Source organism: Tamandua tetradactyla, chromosome 1, assembly GCF_023851605.1.
Source record: "Tamandua tetradactyla isolate mTamTet1 chromosome 1, mTamTet1.pri, whole genome shotgun sequence".
Lineage (NCBI taxonomy): Eukaryota > Metazoa > Chordata > Mammalia > Pilosa > Myrmecophagidae > Tamandua > Tamandua tetradactyla.
In genome coordinates this window covers 21,013,955-21,033,136 of record NC_135327.1, presented here as the reverse complement: position 1 = coordinate 21,033,136, position 19,182 = coordinate 21,013,955, and the positions used below count along the sequence as shown (strand labels likewise).

Below are 19,182 nucleotides of genomic sequence, written 5' to 3'. Positions count from 1 at the left end.
GCCAAAAGGCACATGAAGAGATTAGAGAAATGCAAATCAAAACCACAATGAGATATCATCTTACACCAACCAGAATGGCCATTAACAGAAAATGACAAGTGCTGGAGAGGATGTGGAGAAAGAGGCACACTTATTCGCTGTTGGTGGGAATGTCAAATGGTACAACCACTGTGGAAGGCAGTTTGGCAGTTCCTCAAAAAGCTGAATATAGAATTTCCATATGACCCAGCAATACCATTGCTAGGTATCTACTCTGAGGACATAAGGGCAAAGACACAAACGGACATTTGCACACCAATGTTTATAGCAGCATTATTTACAATTGCAAGGAGATGGAAACAGCCAAAATGTCCATCAACAGACAAGTGCCTAAAGAAACTGTGGTATACACACACGATGGAATATTATGCAGCTTTAAGACAGAATAAACTTATGAAGTATGTAACAACATGGATGGACCTAGAGAACATTATGCTGAGTGAGACTAGCCAAAAACTAAAGGACAAATACTGTATGGTCTCATTGATATGAACTGACATTAGTGAATAAACTTGGAATATTTTGTTCGTAACAGAGACCATCAGGAGATAGAAATAGGGTAAGATATTGGGTAATTGGAGCTGAAGGGATACAGACTGTGCAACAGGACTGGATACAAAAACTCAGAAATAGACAGCACAATACTACCTAACTGTAATATAATTATGTTGAAACACTGAATGAAGCTGCATGTGAGAATGATAGAGGGGGGAGGGCTGGGGACATTTTGAAATCAGAAAGATAGATGTTAAAGATTGAGATGGTATAATCTAGGAATGCCTAGAGTGTATAATAACAATGAAATGTACAAGGTACAATTTTAAAAATGTTTTTGCATGAGGAAGAACAAAGGAATGTTATTATTGCAGGGTACTGAGAATAGATGGTAATTAATATTTTAAAATGTCACCTTCTGTGTGAGACTAAAGCAAAAAATGTTTATCTGTTACAAAATAATATTTTGACTAGTGCATTTCCTAATATAACTTATATAGATAGTTTGATTGAACGCCGTAAGTACTTGGAATCTCAGGTAGAACATGAGATTTTGTTGGTTTGTCCAGAGTGATGCCTCAATGAATCCCAGAGTGATTTGATCAGTGAGTGGAAAAGTATCTGCAAAGCCCCCTTCGGGGAGTGGTGAGAACGGGGAGAAATTCAACTTCCCCAAGTTGAATTCTTGATATTCTCACAAGCAGTGTGGACAACCAAAGCTATAGGCAGAGTCCCCAGTCTTGGGGTTTGTTCATATGAAACTTAACCCCGCAAAGGATAGGTCAAGTCTACTGAAAATTTAGGCCTAAGAGTCACCCCCAAGAGAACCTCTTTTTTTGCTCAGATGTGGCCCCTCCCTCCAGCCAACACAACGAGCAGTCTCACCACCCTACTCCTTTCTACGTGGGACATGACTCCCAGGGGTGTGGACCTTCCTAGCAACGTGGGACAGAGATCTTGGAATGAGCGGAGACTCAGCATCAAGGGATTGAGAAAAACCCTAGAATGAGCTGAAACTCAGCATCAAGGGATTGAGAAAACCTTCTCCACCAAAAGGGGGAAGAGTGAAATGAGACAAAATAAAGTGTCAATGGCTGAGAGATTCCAAACAGAATCGAGAGGTTATCCTGGAGGTTATTCTTACACATTAAATAGATGTCACCTTGTTAGTCAAGATGTAATGGAGAGGCTGGAGGGAACTGCCTGAAAATGTAGAGCTGTTGTCCAGTAGCCATGTTTCTTGATGATGATTGAATAATGATATAGCTTTCACAGTGTGACTGTGTGATTGTGAAGACCTTGTGTCTGATGCTCCTTTTATCTACCTTGTCAACAGATGAGTAGAATATATGGAATAAAAATAAATAATAGGGGGAACAAATGTTAAAATAATTTTAATTTGAAATGCTAGTGATCAGTGAAAGCGAGGGGTAAGGGATATGGTATGTAAAATTTTTTTTTCCTGTTTTTGTTTTATTTTTCTGTTGTCTTTTTATGTCTTTTTCTGAATTGATGCAAATGTGTGGGAAATGATCATGATGATGAATATGCAACTATGTGATGATATTGTGAATTGCTGAGTGTATGTGTTGGGAATGTTTGTGCTTCTTGTAATTTTATTTTTTTAATTCATAAAAAATCTTTAAAAAAGATTTAAAACACACACACACGCAAAAAGGTATGGGTAGGCCAATTAATTGAAGAATTTAAATAAGTGTGATTATATTTGAGTCACAGGATAGTGTATGGGGTCATAATTGTTTTATCTTCTCTATCGCTAGCTTTGTATCCTCAGAGCATCTGGCATATATATATAGCTGGCATACGACAGGTGCTCCATGAAATCAAAGGACCTCAGGAAGTTCACTTTGTTAATAGAACTGAAAATTCAGGTTTTTCCCCAGTGAATCTGGAGAGAACTCAGAGTCCTAGTATGAAGCAGACACCCAGCCCCACTCAATAGTGGACCAAATCTTTGCAAGGGCACTATAACCAAACACCTTTCTGGGCTCCCTCCAGCATAAGTCAGAAATGCTAAGTGGATCCGGAACTCTCCTTCTCTCGGTATTTCACTGCTGCTTTCCTTGAGGATCCAGGAAGTTGAGCAGTTCCCTGTCTATTCAGTGTGTACTCAGTACATGTTAATGACGGACCACCACATGTTAACGATTGGCTGAGTGCAAAACTTTGACATTGAGAGAGTTGGAATCATTCGTTCTCAAGTGATACCAAACAAGATATTGGAATGGCAAGTCAAGGAAAATCGTTCCTTGTGATTTTGTTGTGTGTGATTTCAATTATTAAAGTTAAATCTGTCATTTCAAAAAAAAAAAGGAGTGAATTCCTGCATGTATCAATTATTATCTTACTTATACATTATTCAATATAATTGGCATTTTACTACATTAATCGTGATTGCTAATATTTATTGAACTAGGTGCCGGAAATTGGGCTGAGAATTCCGCATGTATTAGCTTATTTACCTGCCCCCTCCAAATCCTATGACTTAGGGCTGTTATAACCGAGCAAACCGAGGGACAGGCTCACAGCTTGCCCAGGGACACGCAGAGCCTAAGTGGCAGATCTATGGCCATGGACTGAAAGACGTGGTTTCCTGGCCCAGGTGCTGACATGTGTATTAGTTCCCTGTTGCTGCTGTAACAAATTTCCCCAAACTTAGTGACTTGAAATAACAGAGATTTATTCTCTTATAATTCTAGAAGTTGGAAGTCCAAAATCAGTTCCGCTGGGCTTATGTCAAAGTGTCAGCCAGGACAGGTTCCTTCTGGAGGCTCTGGGGAAAATCCACTTTCTTGCCTCTTTCAGCTTCTAGAGGCTGCCCGCGTTCCTTGGTCACTGGCCACTTCCTCACATCTCTCTGACCTCTTGCTTCTGCCATCACCTCTCCTGTACCAACTCTAACCCTACCTCTCTGTGATCACACCGAGCTCCCCTGATAACCCATGACCCCTCACTTAACACGTGTGCACAGTCCCTTTTGCCACATCGGGCAACACAGTCACAGGTTCTGAGGATGACAACCTGGGCATCTTTGGAGGCCATTAGTCAGCCACTGGGGCTTGTTTTTTGTTTGTCTTCAGCCAGTGTTTACTGGGTGTTCCCCAAATACTGTAAGGGTGTTGCCTCTTTTACTCTTCAGGCAACGTTATGAAGTAGGGAGGTATGATGACTGTGCCCATTTTACAGATAAGGAAACTGAGGCCCCAGGGGGTGTCATAAACACTTGCCCAGCTGGTACATGGCGGGGTCTGGATGAGAAGCCAGGCAGCCCGACCCCACAGCCCGCTGACCCCACGGTGTCAGCAGCGGCCTTCCCGAGGTGTCAGGCAGGCGTCTCGGGTGCCGATGGGAGGCAGCAGGCCCCTGAGGTCTCACTTCCGTGGGGTTTCTGTCTGACCATGCAGGGAGCTACTCGCTGTCCGTGCGTGACTATGACCCCCAGCACGGGGACATGGTGAAGCATTACAAGATCCGGACGCTGGACTGCGGGGGCTTCTACATCTCCCCGCGGAGCACCTTCAACACGCTGCAGGAGCTGGTGGCCTACTACAAGAGTGAGTCCTGCCCTGGGGCTGCATCCCCACCTGACTCTCCTGTGGGGAGAGCCCGAGGCAAGGGTACACTGCAGCCTCAGAGGCCTGCAGAGCTCTTCCTGTTGCAGGACCCCCAACCCTCCCCAGATAAAGGTTGCTTTGGATTCTCCCGAAATCTCAGGCCCGTGGATCGGGGAGTGGAGTTGGCTTCTCGTCATGCTCTGCTCTCCTGGGCGTGTCCCTGATGGTGGCGACTAGTTCAGAATGTTGGCCAGGTGCAGTGCCCGGGACAGGAGACCTCCGAGGGGGCTTGGTTGCCCTCTACTGACCAGAACTTTGTTCCAGAGACCAGCGATGGGCTCTGCCAGAAGATGACAGTGCCCTGCGTGTCCTCCAAGCCCCAGAAGCCGTGGGAGAAAGATGCCTGGGAGATCCCCCGGGAATCCCTCAAGCTGGAGAAGAAACTTGGAGCTGGGCAGTTTGGGGAAGTCTGGATGGGTAAGGATTGAGGGCCAGAGGGTGGGGGTAAGGCAGGAGAGGGGAGAGAAAGGTCATTTGCTTCCAGGAACACCTGAGTCAAAGTGGGAGATGGCAGAAGGGGAGATTTGAATAACAGCCATAAGGGAGTAATTCCTTCCTCTGATAGCAAACCAAATTGTCCTGCTCATGCAAACACCGATTTGCCTTTGAGGCCAAGCTTGTCGGGGTCAAATACTTCCTTCTGAGAAGCAAATGTCCTGGACGGGGAATTTCGTCCCTCCCGTGGAGCTGGCACACTCTACCAGTTTGGGGTGGAGATAATCAGGGCTTCTCAGAGTGATGAAAATTCAAAGTGGGGAAAATGCAAGTTGGAGATTTCCAGATGAATTCAATGTTGGTAACCAATAAGAAAGCTGTTTTGAGCACTTATGGTATACCTGGCCTTGTGCTAGGCATTGTGGGACCCTAAAAATGCACATTCCACCCCTGCTGTCTTCTTTCCAATAACATGAGAACAGTAATGCCTGCTTTGTAGGGTTGTGAGCTAGAGGCAGTACATAAAAGCGCCTGGCCCGAGGACTGATGCACCCAATATGTTTATAGCCCTCGGAGCTCCAAGTGTCAGTGAAGGCAGCTCACAAAAGGTGCAAACAACAGCCACGTCAAATAAGTTTATAATTCACGTAATCCAGCTATATATCTCGAGTCCGCTACATGCCAGGCACTGAATAAGACAATGTGGCAAAGACAAAATACAATGAGGAAGCTAATACAGATCTGAGTAGTGAAGTTAGACAACAAAAAGTATTATATAAGGCTCTACACTCTTACGAAATCTGGATTTGAGCTTCCTGGTGTCCAAGGCAAAGATGAAAACACAAGTAATTTATGAGATTTACAGGATCCACACAATGCAGAGGGGTGGAATGGGGTGAGGAAACAGCTGGTACAAAGTCCCTGTGGTGGGAGGGGGAGCTCAGTGCTTGAGGAACTAAATGACCCACAGAGTGGCTGGGCCATAAAAGCAGAAGTGGGGTTGGTGGATGACAAGGCTGGAGAAATGAGCAGAGCGAAATCCTGCATAGCCCTGTGGGCCACATTGACTGGTATTTATTTCAAGAGCATTGTTAAAGTTAAAGCATTAGGTGGTGGTATATGTGGAGTGTGTGTGTGTGTGTGTGTGTGTGTGTGTGTGTGTGTGTGTGTGTATGAGTGAGAGAGAAGTGTTTGAGGCTGTTTTTTAATCCTTCAGAGGGAGTGCTTATCACTTCCACTTTGAAGATAAGGAAACGAAGGTTCAGAAAGGCTAAGTGACTTGCCCAAGAGCACACAGCCAGGAAGTAGCGAACGGGCCTTCCAGCGCACATCTATTAGAGACCAAAGCCCGTGCTCCCCATGCCTCTCCGAGAGCTGGGCTAGGCAGGGAAGGCTTTCTGGAGGAGGCAGATCTGCCGCCGGGCCTTTCAGGGCTGTGGGAGGAGACCAGTGGGTTCTGACCCCCTTCCCCACCCCGCGCCCCCCTCCAGCCACCTACAACAAGCACACCAAGGTGGCAGTGAAGACGATGAAGCCGGGCAGCATGTCGGTGGAGGCCTTCCTGGCGGAGGCCAACGTGATGAAGACTCTGCAGCACGACAAGCTGGTGAAGCTGTACGCGGTGGTCTCGGAGGAGCCCATCTACATCATCACGGAGTTCATGGCCAAAGGTGCCGCCTTCTGGGGGGCTGGGGATTCACGCCCGGACCCATCCTGGTCCACTGGGGATGCAGAGGTGACCCCAACACAGTTCTAGCCCCCACGATGCCCCCAGCCTGGCCAGGAACTCTTCTGACAAGTACTCGTTGAGCCCCTTAGTATGTGCCCGCCCTGTCCTCCCGATTAATGGGTGAGATCACGTTCAGGGGACCCCAGGGGTCAGGCGGAGCAGTGGCCACCCCTGGGTGATGATGGGTTCACCATGACCAGCAGTGGCTTCCCCCCATCTGCCGGCAAGGCATGGATTCCAGAGCACCCTCTACCCAACTCCGCCACAATTCACAGCTTCTTAGGGATGTTTTTTAAGCCACCGTTTCACAACCATTTTCAACCCCTGCCCATTTTTGGATAAACAAGAAACATCTCACACAACTTCAGTTAGTGAGATTTGAAATCCTACTTTTTGTTTTACTTTCTAAATAGACGGAAATCCTATTTTTTGTTTTACTTTCTAAATAGACGATCTGCCAACTTTATAAAGCGATGGCTCCGGTTACCCAGACTGCGATAACTGCCTCAGTCAAATTCGGTCTAGCAGTCACAGAGCCATGACATGATAACTCAGATTCTGTTTCTCAAGCACTAGGAGTGATAAATAAATATTTTCATTTAAATCCATGAAAAACTTTAACAAAAACAGAGTAACATAAAGTTCCTTTCCCCGTGCAGGCAGCCTGCTGGATTTTTTGAAAAGTGAAGAAGGCAGCAAGCAGCCCTTGCCAAAACTCATTGACTTCTCAGCTCAGGTAAGTCTAGTGGGGCAGATGGGCAGGTGGGAGGAGGCAGGCAGGAATGCATTATTTATTCAACAGGTATTCATTGAGCACATACTATAATATGTGCTCAGTATTATAATATCGATAATGGCAAATATTTATTGCCAACTAAGTATGTGCTAGCAATGAATATAGTATAGCACTGGGTGGGCCATGGTGGCTCAGCAGGTAAGAATGCTTGCCTGCCATGCCCGAGGACCCAGGTTCGATTCCCGGTGCCTGCCCATGTAAAAAAAAAAAAATATATATATATATATATATATATATATATATAGTATAGCACAAACTATAATAATGACAATGATGGCAAACATTTATTGACAGCTAAGTATATTTACTAACTTATTTAATCCTCACATTTAGCCTTAGAAGGTGAGGTTTTCACGATCTGTTCTTGCACAACGAACCTCTCCAAACCTTAGTAGCTCAAACAGCGGCGCATTTTGTGGGTGCACTGGGCTTGGCCGGGTAGCTCCTCTGCTGCACATGGTAAAGCTGGTCCATGGTGTGGATGCAGCCTGCTGAGTGCTTGCCTGGGCTGGGCTGGGCAGTTCCTTGTCCTCCACTTTGTCTCTCCATATGACCTCTTATCACTCTGTGAGCTAAACGGAGTTTCTTCACAACATGGCCGCTAGGTTCCAAGAAGCTAAGCCTCATGCTTGCACCCCATTTGCTGATGTGGCCAAAGCAAATCACATAGTCAAGCCCAGAGACAGCACGTGTGTGGGGGTGGGGGGGTGGGGGGGGGACCACCCACAGGTGTGACTCTGGGGAGGTATGGTTTATATGGGGCCACCAGTGTAACAGTCTGCCCATTTTTCAGAATAGGAAATTAAGGCATACAGAAAAAGTTAAGCGCAGATGAGGAGACTGAGGTCCAGTGAAGTTAAATGGCTTGGCTTAAGTTACTGTGCTAGTTATAGGGATACAGCAGTGAACCAAATAGAAAAGTTTCCCATCCTCACAATTTATAGTCCAGATGGAAAGACTGACATTAAACAACCGAATCTCTTAGAGAAACACGATCCAAGTGGTCCTGGCTGAGAATCAAAAGAACACAGTGCCCAGCAAAATAACTAGTGTACACAAATCCAGACACACGTCATAACCCGCCCCCCTTTCTTTCTCAGCTCTTTCCTCACGCCCCTGACAGCTCCTCTCATCCCTGCTTCCATCCTGCCTCGTCCTCTCTCCTATCAGTGCAAAAACAGGGTGGGTATAAGGGGTGTTATGGGAGTGCAGAGCTGAAGCATTTAGCCTGGTCCAGCAGCAATCAGAGAAGGCTTCCCTAGGGAATTGGCCTTGCGGCTGAGGCCTGAAGGATGAGTAGAAGTTAGGCAGATAAAGAGGAGAGGAAGGGGCAGTCTCAAAGAAGAATCAGCATGTTCAGATGGAGCCAAGGGATTGACACGTGTGAAGGGGGTGTGGTTTGCCACCTGTTGGAAATGAAAGGAGCCCTGCACCAGGGCCTCGGGTTGAGCTTTCTGGAGATGTCAGAGGCAGAGCTCATTTGGTTATGCAAATCTTGGGAGACCAGGGGCCCAAAGGCCACCGACAAGGTATAATTAAAGGCTCTGCCTTTCAGAGCCTGAAACTCTAGAGGCATATGGAAATGAAGGCCCTGTCCCCATGGAAATAATAGTCTGGCCAGTTGCTAAATTATAGCCATAAATTGGCAGAAATCTTGTGGAGGTCATGGGCTAGGATCAGAGTTACTTGCCCCATTTCATAGATGGGAAAACAGAAACCAAAGCCGGGAAAGAGATCCTGGAAAGACAAAAGAGGACCTTGTACTTCCAGAAACAGAGGCGGCCTCAGCGCCCAGGCATAGGAAGGAGCCCACTTAGGGACCTGGTCTTCACCCCCCAGTCCCGGAGAGACAGACTGACGCAGTGGAGGGGGCCCAACCCTGTCACCAACTGGCTGTATGACCCTGGTCCCTTCTCTAGGTCTCAGTTTCCCCATTTGTCAAATGAGGCATTTGGACCTCACTTGTGGTTTTCGAGTTTGAAAGCTTTTTTTTTTAGGTCAAATAAAATCTTACACAGTAACTGAATATAGAACAATAAGTCAAAGCAGAGCTGCTCTGATTGAAGGGGGAGTAGCCTCACATGTGGCCTTTCTTTTGTCTCCCGACCCCCAGACGGCCCCAAGGAGTCAGCAGGGTTCATTTCAAGGAACCCTAGGCTGGAATATTCGTACAGGCTCTTCCTGTTCTAAGTCTGTGATTCCCAGAGATTCTTGGGAGCAAACCCAAGTCCCCGTGTGCAAAATCATGGTGGTCTAAAAATGGTGTGGTGACATCACCCACATTGACAACCTCCAATTCTTAGACTGACCCTGGGCCCAGTGAACCCATCCATTATTCATTCATTTGACAAACCTTGAGAAGCCACACCGTTAAGCCTATGGGCTCAAGAGTCAGAGTCTTGGATTTGATTCCAGCTTTGCTGGTGTGACCTTGAGCAAGTTTCTTGACCTCCCTGAACCCTACATTCCTCAACAGGGAGCATGGATAGCTGCCATTGAAGTGGGCACTTATTCCATGCCAGACACTGTTCTAAGCCCTTGAGGTAGGCTTAGAGGATTAAGCCTCACATGACCCTTGGAGGCAGTTGCTATTAATGGGCCAATTTTACAGAAAAGGAAAGTGAGGCACAGAGGGGTGAAGTAGCTTGCTAGAGATAACAGAGCTATGGGGCTCAATCTGAGCTGGTCTGACTCCAGTCTTAGTTACCCGTGCCTCATGGAGCTCATGTGAAAATCAGTGAGATAATACATGCATATATGTCAGCGGGTGCTAAATAAATGGTAACGACCAGCATTTGTGCCTACTCTGTGCTAACTGTAAGGCAAAAAAGGTTGCATAGAGTGATGGGTAAGTGCATGGATTCAAGGGGTGGGCGGTTGGAGATCCAATCCTGCTCTGCCACTTGCAACTTTGTAACCTTGAGCCAGTTACTACTGTCTCTGTAAAATAGGCTGACAGCAAGAGTCCTTCCCCCAGTCAATGCTTTCCGCAGGTTTAAGAATCATCTTACAATAAATGAATCAGCTACAATGTCTGCATAAGAGCTGCTGATGGGCAGGCCATGGTGGCTCAGCAAGCAAGAATGCTCGCTTCCATGCCAGAGGACCCGGATTCGATTTCTGGTGCCTGACCAGTAAAAAAAAAAAAAAAAAAAAAAGAGCTGCTGATAACTATTCTCCCAAGGACTCTTTATAAAATTTCCACACCTCCCAGGCCAGCCCCTGTCTCACCCCACACCCTACTCCTCTACCCCAGGCAAAATCAGAAACTCCCTTTCAAGGTTTTGTTGGAAAGTTGGAAAGTCTCAGACCTTGAACCTCAGTTCTGACGGCCGTGGGTGCCCCCTGCTGGCCACTCCCTGCAAACACACACACCTTGGGCCTTGAGCCAGCGGTGGTCGCTTGGTGGGTCACTCTGGCCATATTCCCGCCAAAAGAATCGCATCACACTGCACCCAGCGTGGGTCACCCAGTACACTGGAGTTCTGGTTAATTTATGAAATGCCATGGAGCCCTGGATGGGGAATCTGCAGACTGCTTTGAGTCTGACCTCTTCAGAATTTTCCAGACAGTATGATTTGGAGCAAGTGTCCTTCTGTAAAATTGGGATCATGATAGCCCTCGTCACCAGGGGCCTGCAGGCCAGTTTGTGAACCATAAGTGCTGTTTTCTAGATATCTGAGGGTTAATCAGAAAGCTCGTTTGTCCAAACCCTTGTTAGTGAAAATCTCTCTAAATCACTATCCCAAGTCTCTCTATTGGAGGCGCCCAGGGCCCCCCTTGTGAGTAAGAGTCCGTGAGTCCCCTCTGCAGCCATGGCAATCTTAAAACATGCAAAAGATGATGCCACTCTCCTGCTCAAAGCTTCTCCCATGGTGCTCAGAATAAAACCGGCCTCCTCCCCCAGCCTACCAGCCCTACGTGGTAGGAACCTCCCCTCCCACCCCCGGCTTCTGCTCAGCCCCTCTGGCCTCCCTGCTCTGCCCCAAGCACCCAAGCCCATTCCCACCTTCAGGTCTTTGACCTGATATTCTCTCTGCCTGGCACTTTCTCATTTGACACACTTTATTATCTTCACTCAGACCTTGGCTTAAATTCCACCTCCTCAAACAGCCCTCCCTAATAACCCAGTGCAAAAAAGCCCTCTGCACCCCCTATCCTGGTACCCTGCTTTGTTATTCCTGTTTGAAGGACACGCCTGGTACTCACAAAACACTCAATAGACACCTGTTGAATGACGTAATGGATTTTCCCTACCCTGGATTTGGGAATGAAGAAGGTATAGGAGACACATGAGAATATGACATGAGCCTAGGTTGTCCTTGGCAAAGGAGTGAGGGGTGAAAGCTTTTCATAGTGATTTGAGATGTGTAATGTTGCAAGTGTATAACAGAGAGAGAGAGAGAAAAGGGAGGGGTGAGAGAGATTACTTACCTCACTCCTCCAGTAAATCCTGGGGAGATAATTCCATGGCGTTTTCCTGGGGTACTTTTCAAAGTGCTCTCTGGAAGTATAGGAACTTCAGAGAAGCCCCGAAACTGACCCAGGTCCTAGGGATGCCCCCCGACCTGGGTGGGCAGACAGAGAAATGCCAGCCTGAGCCCAGGGCCCTCCCAGCGGAAAAGGGGACCCGGCACACACACTTTGCAGTTTCCTCACTCTTGCACATCCTTCTGCTGTGCGCTGGGCCGGGTCTGAGGGTGTCTCTGTTTGGGAGATCGCAGAGGGCATGGCCTTCATCGAGCAGAGGAACTACATTCACCGAGACCTTCGGGCTGCCAACATCCTGGTGTCTGCGTCCCTGGTGTGTAAGATTGCCGACTTCGGGCTGGCTCGGATCATTGAGGACAATGAGTACACGGCTCGGGAAGGTAGGAAACGCAGCCACGTGCGCCCGTCGTGCCCACGTGGAAGAACTGTGAGAATTGAGAATTAATGTCTGTGAGTGTGAGCTGTAAAATGCTGAGGCCTGCCCTGGGATTAGCTCTGTATTATTACAATGTTGTAACTATTTTGTTATTATAATGTCCTTGACTTAAGAGTCCCACCCAGTGGCTTCCAGAAGGAGATGTTGGACTAGATAGAGAAATATTGATCAATTTTAGACTTAGTTAAGGCAAGTACATTTAAAAATAAGGGTAAAAGCAGGTTTATGGATAAGAGACAAAACTGGGATGAATCCAAATGTCCATAAACAATAGAATGGATATATAGATTGTGGAATATCTACACAGTATAATTGTGTACAACAATGAAAACGTACAAACCAATGCTGCGTGTACCAAAATGGATGATTCTCCCAGACATAATGTTGAAATGAAAGAAATCAGACACAAAAGAATACATGCTGGTTGGTTCTATTTATATGAAATTCAAAAGCAGGGCAAAACTTGTACATAAATGCTCATAGCAGCGTTATTCATAATAGCCAAAAAAATGGAAACATTCTAAAATGTCCTTCAACTGATAAATGGATAAACAAAATGTGGTGTACCCAAATGGAATATTATTCAGCAATAAAGAGGGATGAAGTTCTACAAAATGGATGAAAACTGATACACGTTCCTAAGTGAAAGAGGCCAGATGCCAAAGGCCACTCATAGTATGGTTTCCTTTATATGAAATGTCCAGAACAGGCAAATCTATAGAGACAGAAAGATTGGTAGTTTCCTAGGCTATGGGATTTGGGGGGAAATGGGAAGTGATTGCTAATGGGTACAGGGGTTCTTTTGGGGGTGATAAAAGTTAATTGTGGTAATGGCTGCACATCTCTGCAAATATACTAAAAATCACTGAATTGTATACTTTTAATGGGTAAATTTTATGGTATGTGAATTATATTTCAACAAAGCAGTTTAAAGAAATAGGCAGAATTCATTTATGGCAACACAAGTCAGAACAGTGGTTATCTAGAGTGAATTTACTGACTGGGACAGCACAGGACGGAACCTTCTGAGATACTGAAAATGTCCTAGACTTTTATCTGAGTGGTGATTAAAAGGACATATCATATATAAAAATGCATCAAGTTGTACATTAAAAATTTGTGCGCTTTATTTCACTTTATAATTTGCTTAAAAATTTTTAACTAAGGACAGCTACTGAAAGAATAAAAGTAGAATGTATGATTTGCAAACCAGGAGAGAATAAGCAAGAATAAAAAAACTTTCTTCATCTGAGGGAAGGAAAGCAAGAAGGAAAAAAACACATAGAGCATTTTTAAAACTTGAGACTGTTCTAGGCGATAAAGCAAGTCTCACTAAATTCTAAAGAAGTTTGGAGTGTGTCCTGTAGACCCCATTCCCCAACCACAATATCATTATGATAGAAATCACTAGCAAAAAGTTAACTAAACCCATCCCAGTGGAAGGAGGGAAGTAGGACAGGGGCAGATGCCCAGTAGCTGATGGCAACCTCAGAGCCCCGGATGGCAGACTTCAGTGCCAGCCTGCCCAAATACTCTCTTCCCCCACGCCTCCCCAGGTAAGGGGACTGAGGCATCACCTGTCACCTGGACTCAAAGGCTCCTGAAGTCCTCTCCCCCAGGATTTTATGACTTCTAGGACTCTACTCTTCAGTACCTATAGTTGACTGTGCTCTCAACAGAATCAACAGAGGTGGCCCCCCGAGAATGAGCTCCCTCACCACACACCCCAGACTGCTCCCACTTTAGCCATCTGTCCTCAGAATGGATGTTCCTTGGCTCCACAGGGATGCCCAGGTTGTGGGGAAATAGCACTCTGCAGGGTCAGTGTTGGCAGCTGTTGCCAGCTGCTTCCCAGACTCCTCCTGACGTGTCTCTGTCCAACCCTGCAGGGGCCAAGTTCCCCATCAAGTGGACAGCTCCCGAAGCCATCAACTTTGGCTGCTTCACCATCAAGTCAGATATCTGGTCCTTTGGCATCCTGCTCATGGAGATCGTCACCTACGGCCGGATCCCTTACCCAGGTGGGGAAAGAGGCATCTCTTTGGGGTGCCACCAGGGCCTAACCTGGCCTCCCTCTCTCATTTATTTGTTAATGTGTCCATTTAGACCAGGCCCTTGATCCTCACCCTAATATTCCTGAGCCTCCCCATACTTGGCCCTTCATTCTGCCCATTTCTAATGCCCCAGCCTCCCCCAGAGTCCAGGCCATCATCTCCAGCCTAGATGGTGCAATGGGCTCCTGGCCAGCTCCCTGCTTTCTCGCCTCTCTCCAGTTTGCTTTCCACATGCTGCCAGAGGGCTCTCTCTAAACTGAACCAGAACTGTTCCTTGTGTACCCCTAACTGTTTAATGGGAGATAATTAGGATGAAATACCAAATTCCTCATTCTGGCCTGTTTCATCTAATGCTGCACCTCATCATTCCATCATCTAAAGAACCTACATCTCTCTCATAATATTCTTTACTGTTACAATTGGTAACAATGTGTTAGCTTAATACTGCTCTCCATCAAACTCAGCTTCAGGAGGCTGGAAGTCATGTACCAGTTTATCCACGGTGTCCTGACATCTCTGCACTGGACGCATGGTGGGTTCTTAGTAACTATTTGTTGAATGGGTGAGTCCATTCTCATGCCTCCGGGCAGTGCCCTACACTGAGTATCCCATGATGGGCATAGAAAGCTGTGCCTAACTTGCTCAATAAATAATGTTGTTCTCTGTCCTTTTTCGTCTGGGATGTCTCCTGGAATATCTGTGTCCAGAGCACTGGAGAGAGGAGGCAAGAGGTGGCAAGATGAATAGAGTCCTGAATTTGAATCCTGTCCCCATCCATTATTGTTCCTTGAGAAATTCACTTCACTTCTCCTTCCCCAGTATCTCTGCCTGTAAAAAAAAAAAAATGGAAGTAATTACAGGATAAGGATATAGATACTTGGTTCATTTAATGGTATTTATTGAGTTCCTACTGTATGCCAGGCCCTGAGGACACAGTGAGAGATGTGGCCCCTGCTTACGAGGAGCTCACATTCTAGTCTGGAGGAATACACACGCAACCAGTAAACATCCCAGCTGAGAAGAGAGTAAAGCCGGGGCACGTGAGAGGGAGCGAGTCGGGGCAGTCAGAGTTGAGCAGAAACAGTTGAGTGAGGATCTAGAGAAAAGACACCGGGTAGAAGGCACTGGCAGCTCACAGGGCTTGAGGTGAGTGTGTGAAGAATAGCAGGGAGGCCAGGTGGCTGGAGGACAAGATAGGAGGGCTGAGTGGTAGGCAATGAGGTCAGCAGGGGACAGAATATGCAGGGCCCACGGGTCCAGGGTGTGGGGGTCGTCTCAGCGCTCAGGAAGCTGTTGGAGGGTTTTGGGCAGGGAATTGGCATCTGACTTCCATTTCTAAATGATGGCCTGGCTCAGCACGGACAGTGAATTGGGGAACCGGAGCAGCTAAGCCCCATCAGGCAGCTGCAGCAGTGGTGCAGGTGAGAGGTGGTGGGCAGTGGCCTGGACAGGGGTATGGCCACGGTGACAGAGCAAAGTTGAGGGGTTCATGGTATATTTCAAAAGAAGAAAGGATAACGCGGGAGGTGAGGAGAGAGAAGAGTCAAAGATGACTCCCTTGGTTTTGTTTGTGCAACTGATCTTCAATTAAAAGGACTCAGGGTAGAAATTCAAGAATTCTGTTTGGGCCGTATTTAATGAAGAGGACTCACAGACATCCAGGTAGAGATGGTCAAAGAAGCATTTGGATATATGGTACGAGACATATGGATGTATAGGGGTTTAAGACTGATAATATAAATTTGGGGCTAGACATTTAAATGGTTGTTCTTATGGAAAACTAAAATAAATTTCTACTAAACGACAAGGAAGTGGGCCCGCTCACAGGGGCACATGCTCCTAGCCACTGGATTGTTTTCCCTTGAGAGTGTGCCAGTAAAAACCAGGCAGTGGGTTACAGAATCTTATATGCATTAGGAAGCATTAGGCTGCAAGTAGTAAAATAACATTAAAAATGGCTGAAAAAAATAAGTCAATTTATTATTCCTCATTATAGGGAGCCTGGTTTAGGTGATTGGTCAGTTCAGCAGCTCAACAGTACTGAGGGCTATGGGCTATGGGTTAGTTTCTCTGATTATCTTCCCCAGGTGACCAGATGATGCTCCAAGTATCATATCCTCTCACCGTGTCCAAAAGAAAGAAAAGGAAAGCTTCTTTTTTAATCAGGGAGGGACACTAACCAGAAACCCACCCCCACGCCCCCCCCAGCAGACTTCCCCGTCAGCTCCCGTTGGCCCAAACCGGGTCCCCTTGGTCCCGTGCCCCAGCCGCCCGCAAAGGGGGAAGATGGCTTTTCTAGGGGGAGGGTGTCGGCTCCCACGGTGAGGTGGGGAATAGGGTGGTTTCTGGGGAAGCAGCGCCGGCCCGTTCCCCGACCCCCACCCCCTACCCCCTTTTAATTCCGCGGCTCCTTCTCAGGGATGTCGAACCCCGAGGTGATCCGGGCGCTGGAACGCGGCTACCGGATGCCTCGGCCGGAGCACTGCCCCGAGGAGCTCTACAACATCATGACGCGCTGCTGGAAGAACCGCCCCGAGGAACGGCCCACCTTCGAGTACACCCAGAGCGTGCTGGACGACTTCTACACGGCCACCGAGAGCCAGTACCAACAGCAGCCGTAACCCGGCGTGCGCGGCCTCCCGAAGCCCGGACGCACGCTCGCCCTCCAGCCGCAGTTTCGTCATCTTGGTGGAAGGGTGGGTTGGACGGGACAGTCTCTTTTTGACTCTGGCCATCCACAGTCTGCCACTCCCAGGAAACGCCAAGTTGATATTTCTATTGCCTGGGACAGCTGGATCCCTGCCACAGCGATGGTTTGGATGGGAAACCTCAAGAGTAGTGAGATATTTAAATAAAATGTATAATGCCAAAGGATTTACCAATAGATCTGCTTTTCTTGTCCTTCCAATTCCCAGATTTGCCTTCTTGCTATATGGCAACTCAGATAAGGGGAAGGGCCCTCCCAGAGACCAGTAATAAGAAGTAGCATTTGGTGCTGAAAGTTTCTAGTTACCCTATAATAGGCATTGCCTGTTTCAGTCCCCTATTGCTGCTGTAGCAACACACCACAAACTCGGTGGCTTAACACAAATTTATTATCTTACGCTTCTGGAGGTCCGAAGGCCAAGATGGGTCAGCCGGACTGCATTCCTTCTGCAGGCTCTAGGGGACAGTGTATTTCCTGGTCTTTCCCAGCTCCTAGAGGCTGTCCACATTCCTTCACTCCAAATGCTGCTTCATCATCACACCTCCTGCCTCTCTCTTCATGTATCAGGACCCCCGTTTTACAATATCAAGCCCATCTGAATAGTCCGGAATCAACGTGCCATCTCAAGATACTCAACTTAATCACATCTGCAAAATTCCATTTGAATCTACGGTGACAGTTTCGCAGGTTCTGGAGATCAGGACAAGAACGTGATTGGGGACCGTTATTCTGCCTCCCTCACTGGCTCTGGACAGGATTTTGTCTCCAAGGATTTGGTTCTGCCAGAATGCTGGAAGTGATTTGTGATCCGGGACCCTGGCTTTTTTGCCAGGCCACACTGCGATGTGGGCTTGTCTGTCGTCTGGCCCTCCCCCAAGGCTGTGGGTTGCCTGTATCCCCAGCATTTCCCATGGCCGAGCCGCAGGAGCCCTGGGGTCTGGAGATGTGGCTGCTGAAGGAATCTGGTCCCTGGTGTGGGCTGCTGGGTGGAGAAGAGGGAAACCTGGGGGGAAGCAGAAGAGGTGAGGAGGTGATGTGACCTCAGCTGAAGGTCCCTGGGAAAAGACGGAGAAGAGGAAGGCAGTGAAATAGCAGAGCAGATGACGGTTACTATGTAACAGCATTTCCTGAAAGATCTACATTTTGACCCCACCCACCTATCCCGGATTTCATGAAACCCCTATCCTGAATTGATTCTTTATCCCCAAGTTGTACAGGGCTAACCTTAGGGACTGGGTATAAGAGCAGTGGAAAACAAAACTAGCAGGGTTTCAATAACTAGTAGGTGATTAAATTTCTCTCTTGCTTTCAGGGTTGGGATGTATCTTTTGGTATCTGAAGGCAGAATCCAAGTTCCTATGAAGGCAATTTGCAGCACTTGTGATGTGTGGTATATTAAATTACTGATCGGCAAATATTTATTCTCTCCCCACCCACTTCCATGAGAGGAGTGTATTTCTCTGCCTCACTGCTGTTGAACTTGGCCATGAGACCTGTTTTAGTCAATGGGACGTTAGGAGATATGATGCAAGCAGAAGCTTGAAATGTGCTTGTGAGGCTTGTACTTGCCCTTTGTGCACCAACCTTTTTCCTTGCGAAGAACACAGGTAGCCCCTGAGCTAAGGAAGATTAAGTGACATTTGGAACAGACCTAAACCCAACCTCTAACTTGGAGCTTAAGCTCAGCTGAGCCCAGCCTAGGTCAAATGAACCCCAACTGACCTGTGTAAAAGAAGTGAATGCTTATGATTATAAGCCTTTGAGTTACTAGAGTTATTTTATTATAAAGCTTTATTATAGCAATAGCTGACTGAAACATGACCTCAGGAGTTGGAGCCTATTGCCACCAGGGACGAAGTGACAGGGTCAGTTCCTGCTCCCTTTTCTTCCAGCTCTCACTGCTCTCTGAATCCTGTTAGCCAACACTCCGATTCTTCTCTCTGGTCACAAGAAAAGTGGGTGAAAACTTGTGGATTCATTTTGTGATGCCAATCCTACGGGAAAGCTGCACATGTCTTCCTTGGAAGACAGCCATGAAAGGCTTGAGTATGATGCCTCAAGCTAGCTTCTAGCTGTGGCTTTGAATCATTTTTTTTTTTTTTGGCATATTCATCATCACAATCATTTCTTAGAACATATGCATCAATTCAGAAAAAGCAATAAAAAGAAAACAAAAAAATTTATACATACCATACCCCTTACCCCTCTCCTTCACCAATCACCAGCATTTCAATCTACTAAATATATTTTAACATTTGTTCCCCCTATTATTTATTTATTTTTAATCCAAATGCTTTACTTGTCTGTCGATAAGGTAGACAAAAGGAGCATCAGACACAAGGCTCTCACAACCACACAGTCACAC

The 19,182-nt window shown here is 46.8% G+C and overlaps 1 protein-coding gene across 4 annotated transcripts in view; it reads left to right on the top strand.

The window, feature by feature from the left end:
* HCK (HCK proto-oncogene, Src family tyrosine kinase) overlaps positions 1-16,984 on the top strand; it is a 67,212-nt gene extending 50,228 nt beyond the window's left edge. For 3 of the 4 annotated variants that reach the window (XM_077111765.1, XM_077111791.1, XM_077111772.1), the window contains exons 7-13: positions 3,960-4,109; positions 4,434-4,586; positions 6,095-6,274; positions 6,993-7,069; positions 11,847-12,000; positions 13,946-14,077; positions 16,529-16,984. In XM_077111765.1, coding sequence (XP_076967880.1) covers positions 3,960-4,109; positions 4,434-4,586; positions 6,095-6,274; positions 6,993-7,069; positions 11,847-12,000; positions 13,946-14,077; positions 16,529-16,731 — 1,049 coding nt within the window. In that variant the 3' untranslated portion in view covers positions 16,732-16,984. Of the gene's footprint in view, positions 1-3,959; positions 4,110-4,433; positions 4,587-6,094; positions 6,275-6,992; positions 7,070-11,846; positions 12,001-13,945; positions 14,078-14,574; positions 14,643-16,528 lie in introns of all 4 variants that reach the window. The other variant, XM_077111782.1, reaches the window with a different exon arrangement.
* The last annotated feature ends 2,198 nt before the right edge of the window (positions 16,985-19,182 follow it).